This window comes from Scyliorhinus canicula, chromosome 24, assembly GCF_902713615.1.
Source record: "Scyliorhinus canicula chromosome 24, sScyCan1.1, whole genome shotgun sequence".
NCBI classification, from domain to species: domain Eukaryota; kingdom Metazoa; phylum Chordata; class Chondrichthyes; order Carcharhiniformes; family Scyliorhinidae; genus Scyliorhinus; species Scyliorhinus canicula.
Window position 1 is genome coordinate 22427573 of NC_052169.1, and position 19970 is coordinate 22447542.

The window sequence follows — 19970 nt, forward strand, 5'->3', positions numbered from 1 at the left end:
GGAAACCCCAGTCAGGGTCCGAGTTTCGTATCACGTCTGAAAGAAAGCATCCCTGGCCTGTGCAGCCTTCCCTTGGCGCGATTGTCAATCCGCGTTACGTACTCTGGTTTCGGGAGTGGGATTTGAACCCACAACCTTTGCATTGGGAACTGAGAGAGCTGTAGATGGCAGAAACCGTCCATCAGGCATTCGGGGCAATTCCTTTCGTTTGACTTTGAAATGGAAAATCGCACTGGTTGGAACGGCTGGAAAAAATCCGCTCCCTGTGTTAGATGATATGTGTTCAAAACAATGGCAGGACTTTGAGTACATAATCCAGGCTGACACATCCCGGACTGAGGGTGTGCTGCACTGCCAGAGATGTATCTTTTGGGTGAGATATTTAACCAAGATCCTGTCTGCCCATTCATAGTCATAGATTATCATAGAATTTACAGTGCCGAAGTAGGCCATTCGGCCCATTGAGTCTGCACCGGCTCTTGGAAAGAGCACCCTACCCAAGGTCAACACCTCCACCCTATCCCCATAACCCAGTAACCCCACCCAACACTAAGGGCAATTTTGGACACTAAGGGCAATTTATCATAACGAATCCACCTAACCTGCACATCTTTGGCGGATAGAATCAAGGAAAACCCTAAGGCTTTCTATAGGTATATCAGGAACAAAAGAATGACTAGAGTAAGATTAGGGCCAATCAAGGATAGTAGTGGAAAGTTGTGTGTGGAATCAGAGGCGATAGGGGAAGCGTTAAATGGATATTTTCGTCAGTGTTTACACTGGAGAAAGACAATGTTGTCGAGGAGAACACTCAGGTTCAGTCGACCAGGCTAGATGGAATTGAGGTTCACAAGGAGGAGGTGTTAGCAATTTTGGAAAGTGTAAAAATAGATAAGTCTCCTGGGCCAGATGGGATTTATCCTAGGATTCTCTGGGAAGCCAGGGAGGAGATTGCAGAGCCTTTGTCCTTGATCTTTATGTTGTCTTTGTCGACAGGAATAGTGCCGGAAGACTGGAGGATAGCACATGTTGTCCCCTTGTTCAAGAAGGGGAGTAGAGACAACCCTGGTAATTATAGACCTGTGAGCCTTACTTCGGTTGTGGGTAAAATGTTGGAAAAGGTTATAAGAGATAGGGTTTATAATCATCTTGAAAAGAACAAGTTGATTAGCGATACTCAACACGGTTTTGTGAAGGGTAGGTCATGCCTCACAAACCTTATTGAGTTTTTTGAGAAGGTGACCAAACAGGTGGATGAGGGTAAAGCGGTTGATGTGGTGTATATGGAATTCAGTAAGGCGTTTGATAAGGTTCCCCACGGTAGGCTATTGCAGAAAATACATAAGTATGGGATTGAAGGTGATTTAGCGGTTTGGATCAGTAATTGGCTAGCTGAAAGAAGACAGAGGGTGGTGGTTGATGGCAAATGTTCATCCTGGAGTTCAGTTACTAGTGGTGTACCGCAAGGATCTGTTTTGGGGCCACTGCTGTTTGTCATTTTTATAAGTGACCTGGAAGAGGGTGTAGAAGGATGGGTTAGTAAATTTGCAGATGACACGAGGGTCGGTGGAGTTGTGGATAGTGCTGAAGGATGTTATAGGTTACAGAGGGACATAGATAAGCTGCAGAGCTGGGCTGAGAGGTGGCAGATGAAGTTTAATGCGGAAAAGTGTGAGGTAGTTCACTTTGGAAGGAGTAACAGGAATGCAGAGTACTGGGCTAATGGCAAGATTCTTGGTAGTGTAGATGAACAGAGAGATCTCGGCATCCAGGTACATAAATCCCTGAAAGTTGCCACCCAGGTTAATAGGGCTGTTAAGAAGGCATATGTTGTGCTAGCCTTTATAAGCAGGGGGATTGAGTTTCGGAGCCACGAGGCCATGCTGCAGCTGTACAAAACTCTGGTGCGGCCATACCTGGAATACTGCGTGCAGTTCTGGTCACCACATTATAGGAAGGATGTGGAAGCTTTGGAAAGGGTTCAGAGGAGATTTACTAGGATGTTGCCTGGTATGGAGGGAAGGTCTTACGAGGAAAGGCTCAGGGACTTGGGGTTGTTTTCGTTAGAGAGGAGAAGGCTGAGAGGTGACTTAATAGAGACATATAAGATAGTCAGAGGGTTAGATAGGGTGGACAGTGAGAGTCTTTTTCCTCGGATGGTGATGACCAACACGAGGGGACATAGCTTTAAATTGAGGGGTGGTAGATATAGGACAGATGTCAGAGGCAGTTTCTTTACTCAGAGAGTAGTAGGGGTGTGGAACGCCCTGCCTACAACAGTAGTAGACTCGCCAAATTTAAGGGCATTTAAGTGGTCACTGGATAGACATATGGATGAAGATGGAATAGTGTAGGTCAGATAGGCTTCAGATGGTTTCACGGGTCGGCGCAACATCGAGGGCCGAAGGGCCCGTACTGCGCTGTAATGTTCTATGTTCGGACTGTGGGAGGAAACCGGAGCACCCGGAGGAAACGCACGCACACACGGGGACGATGTGCAGACACCGCACAGACAGTGACCCAAGCCGGGAATCGAACCTGGGACCCTGGAGCTGTGAAGCAGTTGTGCTATCCACAATGCTACCATGCTGCCCTCATGTCCCATAGCACTGCACAAAGATGAGTGGGGAGCGTTTGGGCCAACTTATACCATTCAAACAGCCCCTCCGCTGACAGATGATCTCACTTGCTGTCTGTGGAATCTTGCTGTGTGCAAACTGGCTGCCAGGTTTCTTGACCTTAAGGCAGTGGCTAGGTTTAAAAAATACTCCATTGGTTCTGTTTGATGCATTTCAAGGATGTGCAAGGTGCCATATGAATGCAAATGCTTTATTTCCAAGTCAGTTGACATTTTATGACGTATCTCTAGCCTTTTATGTTGTTATTGATATTAAATCACATTGATTGCATTGCTTTGCCCCAAAAATGACGACAAAATAGAGGCTTTAGCCACTCAATAATTATAAAGCAATCTTCTCCATGACACCTTGGGCCAGCCTCGATGGACATTCCATAAATAACCCGATATAATTGTCGCATTCTGATCAACAAAGTTGAGCATAGCAGGCAGTTGGCGGTAAATTAAGTCTCAATCTCCCTGGAATAGGAGATGGTGTAATCAGCCAGAGCTCTTTCTGATTATTATACAGGGAGCCTTGGCAGGAATTGTTCACAATGTACGGCGAAGGGTCGCATCGCGATACGTTCGGAGGTCCAATGTTGTACTCGCGCTCACTCACCAAGATAGAAAGATGGAGCTTGTATGTGTAAAGGGTCATTCACAACCCCGAGATGCCTTAAAAAAGCTTTACATCCAAGCAGAGCGGCACGGTGGTTAGCACTGCTGCCTCACAGCACCAGGGACCTGAGTTTGATTCCGGCCTTGGGAGACTGTCTGTGCGGAGTCTGCACGTTCTCCCCGTGTCTGCGTGGGTTTCCTCCGGGTGTTCCGGTTTCCTCTCACAGTCCAAAGATGCGCAGGTTAGGTGGATTGGTCGTGCTAATTTGCCCCTTAGTATCCCAAAAGGTTAGGTGGGGTTACTGGGTGATGGGGATAGGGTGGAGGTGTGGGCTTAAGTACGGCACTCTTTCCAAGGGCCGGTGCAGACTCAATGGGCCTAATGGCCTCCTTCTGCACTGTAAATTCTAATTCTATGTTAGTGAGACCACACCTGGAGTATTGTGTTCAGTTTTGGTCTCCTTACCTGAGAAAGGACGTACTGGCGCTGGAGGGTGTGCAGAGGAGATTCACGAGGTTAATCCCAGAGCTGAAGGGGTTGGATTACGAGGAGAGGTTGAGTAGACTGGGACTGTACTCGTTAGAATTTAGAAGGATGAGGGGGGATCTTATAGAAACATATAAATTATGAAGGGAATAGATAGGATAGATGCGGGCAGGTTGTTTCCACTGGCGGGTGAAAGCAGAACTAGGGGGCATAGCCTCAAAATAAGGGGAAGTAGATTTAGGACTGAGTTTAGGAGGAACTTCTTCACCCAAAGGGTTGTGAATCTATGGAATTCCTTGCCCAGTGAAGCAGTTGAGGCTCCTTCATTAAATGTTTTAAAGATAAAAATAGATAGTTTTTTGAAGAATAAAGGGATTAAGGGTTATGGTGTTCAGGCCGGAAAGTGGAGCTGAGTCCACAAAAGATCAGCCATGATCTCATTGAATGGCGGAGCAGGCCCCAGGGGCCAGACGGCCTACTCCTGCTCCTAGTTCTTATGTTCTTATTCTGTAACTCGATGGGCCAAATGGTCTCCTCTGCCCTTCAGGGATTTTAATAGATTTATGGATAAGTACTTTTGAGTTAATTTGGTTAAAAAAAAGCCTGGGGCAATAGTCAGAATGTTTCTTCAGGAGGGAGCGCACTTCTTCAGGAGGGAGCGCACTTCTTCAGGAGGGAGCGCACTTCTTCAGGAGGGAGCGCACTTCTTCAGGAGGGAGCGCCCTTCTTCAGGAGGAAGCGCACTTCTTCAGGAGGGAGGAATAAGAGAAGACAGTAGATGAGAGTGGACAGAGTGTAGGGTGACATGGTTTTGGAACACAGGAGTAACTCATCACACTGAAGTCCTCTTGGACATAGATTGCCACTGGCTGGTTTTTTATAAATACTTACAAAGACCTCCGAGCATGATACCAAGTGAAGACAAGTTAGCAAAACCACAAAGGGAATACGTGGATAAAGTCTCTGCTCTGACCTACAAAAATAAAGCAGAAAACAAGAACTCTTTTGCAGATATTCTTCCGCTATAAGCTCCCAATTTGGGTCATGTGGCTTTGCCTTCACCATCACAGAAGGCCAGATCATCAAACTCAGTGTGTGAGAGAGGCAAGGCCCTATCATCCCTCGGCCCCGGGCACAGATCCAGCCTCAGTTGAAGTGGCGGCAAAAGCAACGCTGGACAAACCCAGTAGTCCTGGCAGCAACTGTGGAGACGCAGCGAGAGAGAGTCCAGCGTTTCAGGTCCGGGTGACTCCTCATGTGGCCTCGGAACATCTCCCTACAGATGCTGCCAGACCTGCTGAGTTTATCCAGCATTCCCTCTTTCTATTTCAGATTTCCCAGCATCCGCTGTATTTTTGCTTCCGCTAAATTCCTGAAGTGTTTTTTGTTCCCCGTGAAATGCGCTGAAGACTTTTCCCCACGGGCTTTGGGGTCCTGGCGTTGAGACTGAATGGGGGAGGGGGGGGGTGTCCTGAACTTGCACCTTCCAGCAGGTGGCGCTGGCTCAGCATTCTCACGAGAGGTGGCCTCCCTAATTGGTCGCTTCTGCACTCGCCGTCCTATTAGAGGTGGCGGGCGGACTCCCGGTCCAATCAGAGGGCAGGGGTCTCCAAATCCTTAGTATCCCCACCAGGAAAGGATGGTGACTGCTGTGGCAGGCAGGAGAATGCGGAGGTGCATTAAAATGGAGGTGGCGCAGGACAGCAACGGCGGCGCAGCGGGTTAGCACTGCTGCCTCACGGCGCCGAGCTCCCAGGTTCGATCCCGGCTCTGGGTCACTGTCCGTGTGGAGTTTGCACATTCTCCCCGTGTTTGTGTGGGTTTTGCCCCCACAACCCAAAGATGTGCAGGGTAGGTGGACTGAACACGCTAAGTTGTCCCTTAAAAAATGAATTGGGTACTCCAAATTTATTTTTAAAAAATGGAGGTGGCGTAAACCTAAATAGTAATTTCTGAGCCGGCCAATCTGGTAGGAAAACCCCTGCCAAAAGGCATGTGGGCCACAGGTGCGGCCTTTCCTGGAAGTGCCCAACGTGGGGCTCGAACCCAGGACCCTGGGATTAAGAGTCCCATGCTCTACCAACTGAGCTAGCCGGGCTGTTAGGTGCGGCCTTTCCTGATGGCTGCCCGCTCTCTGAGGTTCTGGGTATTGCTGGATCTGATAGCAACCTCCCCAGTTCGCACCGCCCCCAATTGTGGCCTTAAGTATGTAAAGTCCCCGGCCCCTCTACGCAGCGAGAGAGGGTGGTCCACTTTCCAAGGCTGACCTGGGATAATTGCTCTACTGTGGAAAAGCATCCTGAATATGGCTTGCCCCCCCCCTCTCCCGCCTCCCTGGCGCCTATCCCTATCTCCAAGCTCACCAATCCCTGGGCTGGGAAAATCCATCCCTTAGTTTCAGATCAAATCCTCCCTTACTCAGAATGGCAAAACGAGTGAAGCCTTTAATCGAGTGGCGGGTGGGATTAGCGGAGCCCACACGGTGAAGGGTCGCCCATCCCATCCCATTGGCTGTCAGGTTCTTGGTGGTGGACTAGTTGACACTGTGCGTACTCACTGAAATCCACTGCTTTTTGCCGTTGATGTATTCTTCCACACCACTCAGTCTATTTTGCTGGTACGCGGAAAGCTGCTGGTAGGCCACAAACTCATTGAGAAAGAGTTTGATTCCAATCAGTTCGGCAACGAGAAAAGAATCATTCCAATCGACACCCATCATGAAGGCAATTGGCATAAAGACATAGGAACAGATAAGCTGCATACACAGAAGTAATCCGTTATACTCCACAAGACATCAAAAGCAGCACATCAATGGGCAAGGTCAGAAAGTAAAACTATTTCAGTTACTTGGATAATTGGAGCCCATTCTGGGGAAGGTGGGACCTGTACAAACGGGACGGGTTACACCTGAACCAGAGGGGCACCAATATCCTGGGAGGGAAATTTGCCACAGCTCTTCGGGGGAGGGGGTTTAAACTAATTAGGCAGGGGGATGGGAAAGTGATTTGTAGTTCAGGAGATAGCGTTGCTGGAGTTCAGGAAGTTGAGGGTAGTGCAGTACTGCGGAAGGTACCAAGGTCACAAGAGTGGACCTGCAGACAGGAAGGTGGTTTGAAGTGAGTCTACTTCAATGCGACGAGCATCAGGAATAAGGTTGGTGAGCTTGAAGCATGGATTGGTACCTGGGGATACGATGTTGTGGCCACTACGGAGAGGTGGATAGAACAGGCAGGAATGGTTGTTGGAGGTTCCGGGGTTTCGATGTTTCAGTAAGATTAGGGAAGTTGGTAAAAGAGGTGGAGGAGTAGCATTGTTAATCAAGGATAGTATAATGGCTGCAGAAAGGCAGTTTGAGGAGGACCTGTCTACTGAGGTAGTGTGGGCTGAAGTTAGAAGTAGGAAAGGAGCGGTCACTTTGTTAGGAGTTTTCTATTGGCCCCCTAACAGAGATGTGGAGGAAAAGATTGCAATGCAGATTTTGGATAGGTGTGGTCGTCACAGGGTAGTTGTCATGGGTGACTTTAACTTTCCAAATATTGATTGGAACCACTATAATTTGAATAGTTTGGATGGGGCTGTTTTTATCCAGTGTGTGCAGGAGGGTTTCCTCACACAATATGTGGAGAGACCGACAAGAGACGGGGCCACACTGGATTTGGTACTGGGTAATGAACTGGGCCAAGTGTTAGATTTGGCTGTGGGAGAGCACTTTGGAGATAGTGACCACAATTCGGTGACTTTCACTATAGCAATGGAGAGGGATAGGAACATACGGCAGGGCAAGGTTTATAACTGGGGGAAGAGTAATTACGATGCGATTAGGCAAGAATTGGGGAGCATAAGATGGAAACAGGAACTGTCAAGGATAGGCATAATTGAGATGTGGAGCTTGTTCAAGGAGCAAATACTGTGTGTCCTTGATATGTATGTCCCTGTCAGGCAGGGAGGCAATGGTCGAGTGAGGGAACCATGGTTTACAAGAAAGCTCAAGAAAGGGCCTTAGAAGAGCAAGGAGAGGGCATGAGAAGTCCTTGGCGGGTATGATCAAGGAAAACCCCAAGGCTTTTTACACTAATTTGAGGAATAAAAGAATGACCAAGGGTCAGTCAAGGACAGTAGTGGGAACGTGTGCATGGAGTCTGAAGATATAGGCGAGGCCCTAAATGAATATTTTTCTTCAGTGTTCACAAAGAAGAGGGGCCATGTTGTCAAGGAGGATAGTGCGATACAGGCTGGTGGGCTGGAGGAGGTAGATATTTGGAAGGAAGATGTGTTAGAAATTTTGAGACGCCCAAGGATAGATAAGTCCCCTGGGCCTGATGGGATAGATCCTAGGATTCTTTGGGAGGCGAGGGTTGAGATTGCAGAGCCTTTGGCTTTGATCTTTATGTCCTCACTGTCTACAGGAATAGTGCCAGAAGACTGGGGAGAAGCGAATGTTGCCCCTTGTTCAAGAAAGGGAATCGGTATAACCCTGGGAATTATAGGCCGGTTAGTCTCACTTTGGTCATAGGTAAATTATTGGAAAGGGTCCTGAGGGATAGGATTTCTGATCATTTGGAAAGATACAGCTTAATCCAGGATAGTCAGCACGGATTTGTGAAGGGTAAGTCTTGCCTCAAGTTTGATTGGATTCTTTGAGGAGGTAACTAAGTACATAGATGAAGGCAGAGCAGTTGATGTCGTATACATGGATTTTAGTAAGGCATTTGATAAGGTTCCCCATGGTCGGCTTATGAAGGAAGTAAGGAGGTCTGGGATAGAGGGAAATTTGGCCAATTGGATAAGTAACTGGCTATCACATAGAAGACAGAGGGTGGTGGTAGATGGAAAATTTTCAGCCTGGAGACCAGTTACCAGCGGTGTACCACAGGGATCAGTGCTGGGACCTCTTCTATTTGTGATTTTTATCAATGACTTGAAGGAGGGGGCTGAAGGGTGGGTCAGTAAATTTGCTGATGACACCAAGATTGGTGGAGTAGTGGATGAGGTGGAGGGCTGTTGTAGGCTGCAAAGAGACATTGATAGGATGCAGAGCTGGGCTGAAAAATGGCAGATGGAGTTTAACCCTGATAAGTGTGAAGTGATTCATTTTGATAGAAAAAATTTGAATGCGGATTACAGGGTTAACGGCAGGGTTCTGAGGAATGTGAAGGAACAGAGAGATCTTGGGGTTCATGTCCACAGATCTCTGAATGTTGCCATCAAAGTGGATAAAGCCGTGAAGAATGCCTACGGTGTGTTAGCATTTATTAACAGGGGGCTTGAGTTTAAGAGCCGTGAGGTTATGCTGCAACTGTACAAGACCTTGGTTAGACCACATTTGGAGTATTGTGTGCAGTTCTGGTCTCCTCATTATAGGAAGGATGTGGAAGCATTGGAAAGGGTGCAAAGGTGATTTACCAGGATCCTGCCTAGTTTGGAGGGTAGGTCTTATGAGGAAAGGTTGAGGGAGCTGGGGTTTTCTCATTGGAGCGAAGGAGGATGAGAGGTGACTTGATTGAGGTGTATAAGATGATGAGGGGGATAGATAGAGTGGACGTTCAGCGACTTTTTCCCCGGGTGGATGTAGCTATTACAAGGGGGCATAACTATAAGGTTCAGGGTGGAAGATATAGGAGGGATGTCCGAGGTAGGTTTGTTACTCAGAGAGTGGTTGGGGAGTGGAACGCACTCCCAGCTATGGTGGTGGAGTCGAACACTTTAGGAACTTTCAAGCGGTTATTGGATAGGCACATGGAGTGCACTAGAATGACTGGGAGTAGGTTGATTTGATCTTAGTTTCAGACTAGTTTGGCACAACATCGTGGGCCGAAGGGGCTGTACTGTGCTGCACAGTTCTATGCTTTATATGTATGTTATTGCAATACTCGGGTTTATTGTTAAGGTCCCGCGAATGCAGAAGTCTTAAGAATTTAAGAAAAAGGACAGGGTTAGGCCATATGGCTCCTTAAGCCTGGCCCCACCATTCACTGAGGCCATGACTGGCTTCTGTTCGTGAAATGTGATGCTAAATCTGGAGTGTTGAATGGCTTGATAGATCTTTGTTTGATTGTGTTAGTCTGGTCTCTGATGCACGTAGCTGTACTTGGTTGCTTAGGTCTGTTGGTGGAGCTAGAGAGAAGCTTCCAGAGGGAAAGACCTGAGGCGGGATTCTCCTGAGGCGGGGAGGTGGTCTGGGGCACACGAGCAGGCCGAAGTGGGGAGGGGACTATTTGGCGGGCCGGGTCCGCGAGCAGCCTCTGCCGTGCGCATGCGCAGCCACAGACCTGGCAATTCTCCGGGTGCTCTACGCTGCTGGCGTGCTAGCCCCCCCCAGCCAAATGGCGGCCCGGTGGCCGTTGTACGCCATTTGTTCACCGTTCCCATGCCGGTGTGAGGACGTAGGCCCAGGAGCGGAGAATCCAGCCCCTGGATTCTAGCTGACAGCATGTGTACAACACCGCTAAGTTCTGAGATGTTTTAAAGTAGTATAAATTAAACCATTTCAGATTTAGAACCAGTGTCATCTCTGCATCGTTCTGCGCTGAACAATGGGTGAGTTTCCTCCGGGTGCTCCGGTTTCCTCCCACAGTCCAGAGACGTGCAGGTTAGGTGCGTTGGCCATGATAAGTTGCCCCTTAGTGTCCAAAAAGGTGAGTTGGGGTTACTGGGTTACGGGGTTAGGGTGGAGGTGTGACTTTAAGTAGGGTGCTCTTTCTAAGAGCAGGTGCAGACTCGATGGGCCAAATGGCCTCCTTCTGCAGTGTAAATTCTATGGTTCTAAGAAACATAGGAAATTAATGAATGCAAAACAAAATCCATGTAAAACCACAGGTGGGGGCAATGTGAGCAGCTATGGCCTCACCCACCAGAGGGATTTTGAGGACAATTCACTAGGATGTTGCCTGGTAGGAAGAACAGGGGGGGGAACATGCGATTGATTTCATAGAAATGTTTAAATTATGAAGAGGTGGGGCAGAGCAATAAGAATAAACTGTTTTCGGTGATTGAGGAAGATGGAATGAAAAAGCATAGATAGTATATAAAATGCAGGAGACTTCGGAGAAACATTTCATAGAACGCATTGCGAAGCAGTGGAGTGGACAGAGTTGGTGACTGAATCAGACACCACAGCAACATTTAACCTATTTGGGATGGTCGAAGGAAAGCAGGAGAAAGGGAAGCAATGTTCAGAGACAGAGAGTGGTAGTTGATGGGAAATGTTCAGAATGGAGTTCAGTTACGAGTGGCGTACCACAAGGATCTGTTCTGGGGCCGTTGCTGTTTGTCATTTTTATAAATGACCTAGAGGAGGGCGCAGAAGGATGGGTGAGTAAATTTGCAGACGACACTAAAGTCGGTGGAGTTGTAGACAGTGCGGAAGGATGTTGCAGGTTACAGAGGGACATAGATAAGCTGCAGAGCTGGGCTGAGAGGTGGCAAATGGAGTTTAATGTGGAGAAGTGTGAGGTGATTCACTTTGGAAAGAATAACAGGGATAAGGAATATTTGGCTAATGGTAAAATTCTTGGTAGTGTGGATGAGCAGAGGGATCTCGGTGTCCATGTACATAGATCCCTGAAAGTTGCCACCCAGGTTGATAGGGTTGTGAAGAAGGCCTATGGTGTGTTGGCCTTTATTGGTAGAGGGATTGAGTTCCGGAGCCATGAGGTCATGTTGCAGTTGTACAAAACTCTAGTACGGCCGCATTTGGAGTATTGCGTACAGTTCTGGTCGCCTCATTATAGGAAGGACGTGGAAGCTTTGGAACGGGTGCAGAGGAGATTTACCAGGATGTTGCCTGGTATGGAGGGAAAATTTTATGAGGAAAGGCTCATGGACTTGAGGTTGTTTTCGTTAGAGAGAAGAAGGTTAAGAGGTGACTTATTAGAGGCATACAAAATGATCAGAGGGTTAGATAGGGTGGACAGCGAGAGCCTTCTCCCGCGGATGGAGGTGGCTAGCACGAGGGGACATAGCCTTAAATTGAGGGGTAATAGATATAGGACAGAGGTCAGAGGTGGGTTTTTTACGCAAAGAGTGGTGAGGCCGTGGAATGCCCTACCTGCAACAGTAGTGAACTCGCCAACATTGAGGGCATTTAAAAGTTTATTGGATAAGCATATGGATGATAAGGGCATAGTGTAGGTTAGATGGCCTTTAGTTTTTTTCCATGTCGGTGCAACATCGAGGGCCGAAGGGCCTGTACTGCGCTGTATCGTTCTATGTTCTATGTTCTATGTTGGAATGATCACCAATATGGTCTGTTTCTGTCACGTCTGTACAATTCTTTTAATATCTGAAAAAGCCACTCCTTTCACAAAATGGTTCCCTTGTCTCTCCATTTTATTCTCTTCCCCTGGCAATTTCCCAGTTGTCTCGGCGTCAGGGTTGCCATTCTGATGTCAGGGTGTTCAACGTCGCCAGGACTACTGCGGGACTGGAGAACAGTACCGCCCACAGTGTGATGTAGGGGGTCACATGACAGTAGAGCTGTCAAGGAGACGTCAGCGTGAAATTATTCCCGAGCTGGGGCTGCGCTTTGTGTGCGCGTTGCCAATCAGCGCGGGTGTGAATGAAACCTGACACAACTCGGAACCAACCCTTACAACAGCTGTGCCAATCATTGTTAAATAGAGCTACGTAAAATGACGGTGCTGTACCTGAAAGGTAAGCTCTGGGTAGTCCACCATGCCGCCAAACCAGGAGAGGGCCGCATTCAAAAACTCCAGGATAGCCAGAAATGCCAGCAGGTTGACAGCGATGTTAGCAACGAGACCAATGGAGGCAGAGGCCCCATTACTTGCAGCTTCGAGAATATTCTGTTCACCTCTGAAGAGGAACAAATGAAAATAATAATTACTTTCACGCGAGGGTGGAACTGAACAATCCGCTCTTTCGCGCCAATAGGTTGAGCAAGTCACACAACGTTACAGCACTGAAGGAAGCCGTTTTGCTTCTTTTGTGTCTGTGCCCTCTGTTGCAAAGATTAGTTCCACACCCCGACTCTTTCGCCGTAGCCCAGAAAATCTTATCCCCTTCAAATCGCCGCTCTTCAATTTAGCTTTTCTTCATCAATCTTCTGATTCCTTCGCCAATGGCCTCAAGTCTGTGTCCTGGGGGTTGCCCAGTGGTCTGTCAGTCGAATCCTTTCTCTTAATAAATTCTTATCGAAACCCCTCATGACCTTGCAAATCTCTATCACAATCGAAGATAATCTGCTCTGTTGACAGGCGAAGAATCCCAACTTCTCCATTCTCTCCACAGAGCCCAAGATATTTTAGAAAGTAAAACATTCAGAGTGATTATTAACACTTGCCGTGGTAGCTAATGAGGTTGCGGTGTGGGGGGGGGGGGAGGGGGCGGGGGTGGAATTATTACTTTTCATAGTCAGAGTCCCCAAACTGGGCGGCACGTGGCACAGTGGTTAGCACTGCTGCCTCACAGCGGCAGGGTCCCGGGTTCAATTCCGGCCTCGGATGACCGCCTGTATGGAGTTTGCATTCTCTCCCCGTGTCTGCGTGGGTTTCCTCCGGGTGCTCCGGTTTCCTCCCACAGTCCAAAGATGTGCACAGTTAGAAGTCTTACAACACCAGGTTAAAGTCCAACAGGTTTGTTTCGAATCACTAGGTTTCGGAGCACAGCTCCTTCATCAGGTGAATGAAGAGATGGGTTACACAGACAACAAAGCCAATGATGTAAAATGATAGTCACACATGATTTTCCATGAATGAATCCATGCCGGCTTTCCAGAATTATCCTGCACTTGTCTGAGTGACTATTGATTTTGTCCCAAACTATAGTTTCTTGAAGTTTCCCTACTACTGAAGTCAAACTGACTGATCTGTAGTTGCCAGCTTTATCCTGTTTTGAATCCACAAGTCCCCAGTCCTTTGGCACCAGCCCTGTACCTAACGAACACTGAAGACTGAAAGATTATCACCAGAACCACTACACTTTTCACTCTCAACTCCCTCAGTATTCTTGGATGCATCCCATCCAGTCCTGAGGGCAGCATGGTAGCACAGTGGTTAGCACAATTGCTTCACGGCTCCAGGGTCCCAGGTTCGATTCCGGCTTGGGTCACTGTCTGTGCGGGGTATGCACATTCTCCCCGTGTCTGCGTGTGTTTCCTCTGGGTGCTCTGGTTTCCTCCCACAGTCCAAAGATGTGCAGGTTAGGTGGATTGGCCATGATAAATTGCCCTTAGTGTCCAAAATTGCCCTTAGTGTTGGGTGGGGTTACTGGGTTTTGGGGATAGGGTGGAGGTGTGGGCTCGGGTAGGGTGCTCTTTCCAGGAGCCGGTGTAAACTCGATGGGCCGAATGGCCTCCTTCTGCACTGTAAATTCTATGGTACTTTTATCAATTTTGGGTAAAGACAGCTTTTCTCACACCTCCTTCTTCTCAACTGTAAACCCTCCTACTCGACCAGCCACCTCCTCCCTCACCTCAACCTGGGTAGCATCCTCTTCCTTTGTAAAGACAGATGTAAACTACTCGTTTAATTATTTAATTATAACCTTTTATTGCCACAAGTACGAAGTTACTGTGAAAAGCCCCTCGTCGCCACATTCCGGCGCCTGTTCGGGTAAGCTGGCACGGGAATTGAACCCGCGCTGCTGGGTTTGTTCTGCATCACAAACCAGCTGTCCAACCCACTGAGCTAATACCTCCGCTATTGCATCCTCCTCCATCTGCCAGCCTCCTTTATAATCCCCAATTAGTCCAACTTCGATTCCCGGCTAGGGTCACTGTCTGTGCGGAGTCTGCACGTTCTCCCCGTGTCTGCGTGGGTTTCCTCCGGGTGCTCCGGTTTCCTCCCACAGTCCAGAGACGTGCAGGTTAGGTGGATTGGACATTCTGAATTCTCCCTCTGTGTACCCGAACAGGCACCGGAGTGTGGCGACTAGGGGATTTTACAGTAACTTCACTGCAGTGTTAATGTAAACCTACTTGTGACAATAAAGATCATTAGATTATTATTATCACACGCTTACAGAAGACCTTGGGATTCCCTTTTAAGTTAGCTGCCAGTCTCTTTTCATGCTTTCACCTTGTTTTTCTTATTGTTTTTTTCACTTCCCTTCTGGCCCGCCTATATCCAGCCTGATTCTCCATTATTAGGATCCCCGACCAGACCCCAATTTATATTAGGAAACCGGATGGGACCCCAACAATTTCTTCAATGTGTAAAACAGTGAAGATAAGAACACCTTACCCCAGGAGTGATTCAACATGCAAATAAGTGTATCGTGCCAAAACAAACTTAGTTTTTCCCACAGTATTATACTATCGTAACGTCATAAAATTAATAGATAACATTTAACAGTTAAACAATTCAAAACAATGAAAGGTAACCTTGTTCACTATTCCTTCTTTACCTCCAATTAAGGAAAGCACTCTGTAGTGATCTGTACATCTGTACGTACATCTGCACATACACCAGGGACTGCAGACAGATGTAACAGCCACAGCATCGCTCGAGGGCAGCATCAGAGATGGGTATAAAGGATCCAGCCCAAGGTAGGATAGGCCTCTTTCAGAAGCACAGGGCTAGTGAGCAGCAGCAGACAGAGACAGCTCAGCATAGGCAGCTTACCTTAGCTTCACTGGTTATACCTCTTGACTTTATTATATCTAGAGCTTATCTGGAAACAGAACGAACCCATTGAATAAAATATTTGTGTTAACTGGAAGCCTACAATCTTTATTCAGACTTAGAGAATAATATAGGATACCAGGAGCGATTTCAGAAAGCTAGCTAGACACCAGCAAGAGAGGAAAAACTTAAACCGGATATTCGACTGTGGAAGACTTCGCACCAAATGAATCTGCATTGACTAACTGATTCGATGGAACTTGTTGGAACTCCATGGCAGCTGGAAGCAACCGGTAATTTAAGTTACAACTGGAAAATGTTTGAACAGCTGTTCCAAATATTTATCACAGCTAATGATTTAAGCACTGCGTCTGACGCAATGAAAATAACCTCACTACTCTCAACAGGAGGGCATGAAGTTAATGAAATCTATAATTGCTTTAATTACTTAGAAGGTGAGGAAAACACCAAAGTAGATGTTATACTCAAAAAATTTGCTGAATGCTGTAACAGTCAATCTGGTGAGATGCTGGAAAGATTTAACTCTTGTCAGAGAAACGGAGGGCCCATCTCTGATTTTATTACAAATCTCAAGTTAATACCACAAGGATGTGATAATGCTGATTTCAGAGACACTGTGATAATGCATCAATTAATTTCTGGACTATCTTATAAAAATCTGGGGGAAGAACTTTCACAAAGTAAGTATCTAACTCTAGACATCGCGATACAAAAATGCCTTGCTTATGAACAAAAATAAAATCAATACTTTGAGTCTCTAGCAACACAGAATCATCATTTAGAAAACAAAATCGGTAAAAATGGCGCCAACACTCACCACGAGGCGGGGGCAGGGTTGAATCGGAGAAAGACAGAGGTTCTGAGCGGCAGCCATCTTGAGAAAGGAGCCGCACATGCTCAGTTGCGAAAAGAGGGCACAGTGCAGGAAACTCGGTGTGCGCATGGGCAATCGAGTCCTACGCATGACGTCACGAGCGTCATGACGTCAGAGGACCAGGACCACGCCCACTTAAAAGGGAAATGCACGAAAACTAACAAAATAAATTTAAAGCGGCAGAACCCAATTTTCTTGCCTCAAAAGACAGAACAATGCCGGAACATACACCATCAGTTGAAAATAACTTTCACAACACCCTGGAACCAGCAGTTGGCACCGCCCTAGAAGATGATATGGTCCTTGTAGACTACGACTCAGACGGAGATTTCATCTTGGGAGATGGCTACCCCAGTACCAAATCCGAACCGCAATTAGAGGTGTTGTACCGTGAAGTCCCCGACGATGAGTTCTTCGGAATGGGGAATCTTCAGCCCAGCATATATGACATCCCGTCTCGTGAGTGCAGGATTATGCTACGGCCTGACGCCAAGAAGCGGTCCACGCACCACGAAGGGTCCCAGCCTCCACATAAGATGATTTGTTCATTGAACATGAAGAGAACGATCACGACTCCGAAACAAAAAGCAATGATTTGTCCAACGAACAATACACAAAATACTGCTCAGACATGGCTGAGTTATTCGGAGATCCTGATCACAGCATCAGCAACCTGGTTGAAAAGCTCAAAATGACTCTACTCATGGTTGATGAATTCAATACCGTGGTGCCATGGCAGATCGTCGGTACATTGAATGACAGCAATACCCAAGACGAAGACGCCGCCACACAGAGAGCACAGAATGACTCCATTGACAGAGCACTGATCGACTTTACAGTGAGAACACTGCACGACTCCACAGAGAGAGCAATGACAGACTCCACAGAGAGTGCGATGACAGACTCCATAGAGGGAGCGATGACAGACTCCACAGCGAGTGCGATGACAGACTCCACAGAGAGAGCGATGACAGACTCCACAGAGAGTGCGATGACAGACTCCATAGAGGGAGCGATGACAGACTCCACAGCGAGTGCGATGACAGACTCCACAGAGAGAGCGATGACAGACTCCACAGAATGAGCGATGACAGACTCCACAGAGAGAGCGATGACAGACTCCACATAGAGAGTGATGAAAGTCTCCACAGAGAGAGCGATGACTAACTCCACAGAGAGAACGATGAAGGACTCCACAGAGAGAGCGATGAAGGACTCCACAGAGAGTGCGATGACTAACTCCACAGAGAGAACGATGAAGGACTCCACAGAGAGAGCGATGAAGGACTCCACAAAGAGAGCGACGCAAGCCTCCACAAAAAGAGTGATGCAAGCCTCCACAGGCAGCTCGGTGACAGACTCAAAAATGGAAGCAAGCAAACACTCCATAGCGAACGCCATGCATGTACAAGACCATGAAGATCTATCAAACTTATTTGAGCCCCCAGAAGAAGACACTGAATGTCTACCCACTGTATGTGAGACAAGTGACGAAGAAATCACAATTCCCATACAGGATGTGTAGGATCACAGCGAGGCTGACCTATCTCAGCTCGTCTGCACAGAAACACTCAATAATCAGAGGACGGCCACCCCTGAGTCCAGAGAGACCACGTTAATAAACTCCAGAAAAAGAGCACAAAGAGATCACAGATGATTCAAATGAACCTGAAATGACTCTGGAAGAGGAGCACCAAGTAAGCAAAGAAGAGGAATCGAATCCACCACAAATGGGGCTGGTTTAGCTCACTGAGCTAAATCACTGGCTTTTAAAAAGCAGACCAAGCAGGCCAGCAGCACGGTTCGATTCCCGTACCAGCCTCCCCGGACAGGCACCGGAATGTGGCGGCTAGGGGCTTTTCACAGTAACTTCATTGAAGCCAACTCGTGACAATAAGCGATTTTCATTTCATTTCAAATGACTGATGTCACCAACATCAATGCAACATCAGATCATTCTCACAATTCTCAAGAAGATACGCTCAATGTAGCAGATACCACAAAGGACACTGACACCAATAACTGTGACAATGACTCAAATCACCCACGCGGCACACTCACTGATCGCAACAAGAACGACAAAATTCCACAAGAAGCATCCCAGAAACAACAACAACAACAAAAACAACTTACAGCGCAACAAGAACGACAAAAGCAACGAGAAGCATCCCAGAAACAACAAGCACGACAAGAAAAAGAACAAGAATAAAAGCGAAAACAACGAAAACAGAATCAACAAGCGTGACACAAAGAATAACAAGAACGACAACAACAAGAACGCGAACGAAAACAACCAAGACAGAAACGACAAAAACAACAAGAACGACAACGAAAACAACAAAGCCAGAAGCGAAAGAAACAACAACAATGAAACAACGACCTGTACAATATGGTACGACTCTGCACGTGAAGGACAATGCCACAGCACACTGCAAAACAATGACAAGACTACAAACATGCCATGGCATGATAAAGAATCTTGCGAATTCACATCTGCTCCAGAAACAAACAAGCAAAACAGCTTTCACGAACGATGACATACAGAATCAATACCATAAACGCAGGAAAAAGTCGAGGGCAGACAACAGTGCGGCACAGAATCGCTACCCGCAATCAAATGGAACAGGGGGAAAAGGTGTCCACGTCATTAAACGACTCATCAGCAAAGCAGCTGAGTCACATTCCGACATCAACCTAGCTCTGTTATTGTACCGAGCAACCCCATTGAGCTCAGGACTGTCGCCAGTCCTGCTCTTCGGCAGAGACATCCGGACAACCCTACCGGCAAAGCAATTCCGAGACCCCGGCAACGCACCGGTTCTCACCGACATGCGGGCACTATGCTCCAAACAAAACCTATACTACCATCAGCATGCGATCCCACTCATGCCACTGACAATAGGTGACACCATCAGAATCAGGGACCCAGAAGGCGGATGGTCTGAGTCAGCTACAGTGATCAGGCAGGGGGCACCGCGGTCCTACATTGTCAAATCGTCTGCAGGCGTCCTTTATCACCGTAACCGCCGGGATCTATTAGAGATTCGACCGACAACGGCAGTATTTGCCACACTGGACTTGACCGAGCCCATTAGTCCACAGGACGTTCCTCGCCACACAACGCCAGACAGGGCTCTTGATGACATCAAACCATCATCCGTACTACCACCGTTAAGACGCTGCAGCAGAAGCCGTAAGGCACCCGACCGGCGAGATTTGTGACGACACTTCAACACACGCACAAGGCGAATATGGACATTTCTCACGATGCACTCACAACACAGTTAATTGTTTCTGTATCACTTTTATCATTTTCACAGTGTGCAGATTTGCATATTCTCATCACTTGTTATGTAGTTTTCTTGAGGCCAGTCTAGAAAACATGCCCAATAAAAGGGAGGGGATGTAGTGATCTGTACATTTGTACATACATCTGCACTGGGGCAGCACGGTAGCATGGTGGTTAGCATAAATGCTTCACAGCTCCAGGGTCCCAGGTTCGGTTCCCGGCTGGGTCACTGTCTGTGCGGAGTCTGCACGTCCTCCCCGTGTGTGCGTGGGTTTCCTCCGGGTGCTCCGGTTTCCTCCCACAGTCCAAAGATGTGCGGGTTAGGTGGATTGGCCATGCTAAATTGCCCGTAGTGTCCTAAAAAGTAAGGTTAAGGGAGGGGTTGTTGGGTTACGGGTATAGGGTGGATACGTGGGTTTGAGTAGGGTGATCATAGCTCGGCACAACATCGAGGGCCGAAGGGCCTGTTCTGTGCTGTA

At 47.6% G+C, this 19970-nt stretch overlaps 1 protein-coding gene and 1 non-coding gene across 8 annotated transcripts in view; both read right to left on the reverse strand.

Moving 5' to 3' along the window:
• The window catches only part of slc28a1 (solute carrier family 28 member 1), a 74964-nt gene that overhangs the window by 8620 nt on the left and 46374 nt on the right, over positions 1–19970 (reverse strand). For all 7 annotated transcript variants that reach the window (XM_038784501.1, XM_038784502.1, XM_038784496.1 and 4 more), the window contains 3 exons: positions 12371–12539; positions 6283–6480; positions 4617–4698 (listed from right to left, as the gene is read on the reverse strand). In XM_038784501.1, coding sequence (XP_038640429.1) covers positions 4617–4698; positions 6283–6480; positions 12371–12539 — 449 coding nt within the window. The remainder of the gene's footprint in view (positions 1–4616; positions 4699–6282; positions 6481–12370; positions 12540–19970) is intronic.
• On the reverse strand, positions 5751–5823 carry trnak-cuu. Its single transcript has one exon. It is a non-coding gene; the product is annotated as a tRNA-Lys (tRNA).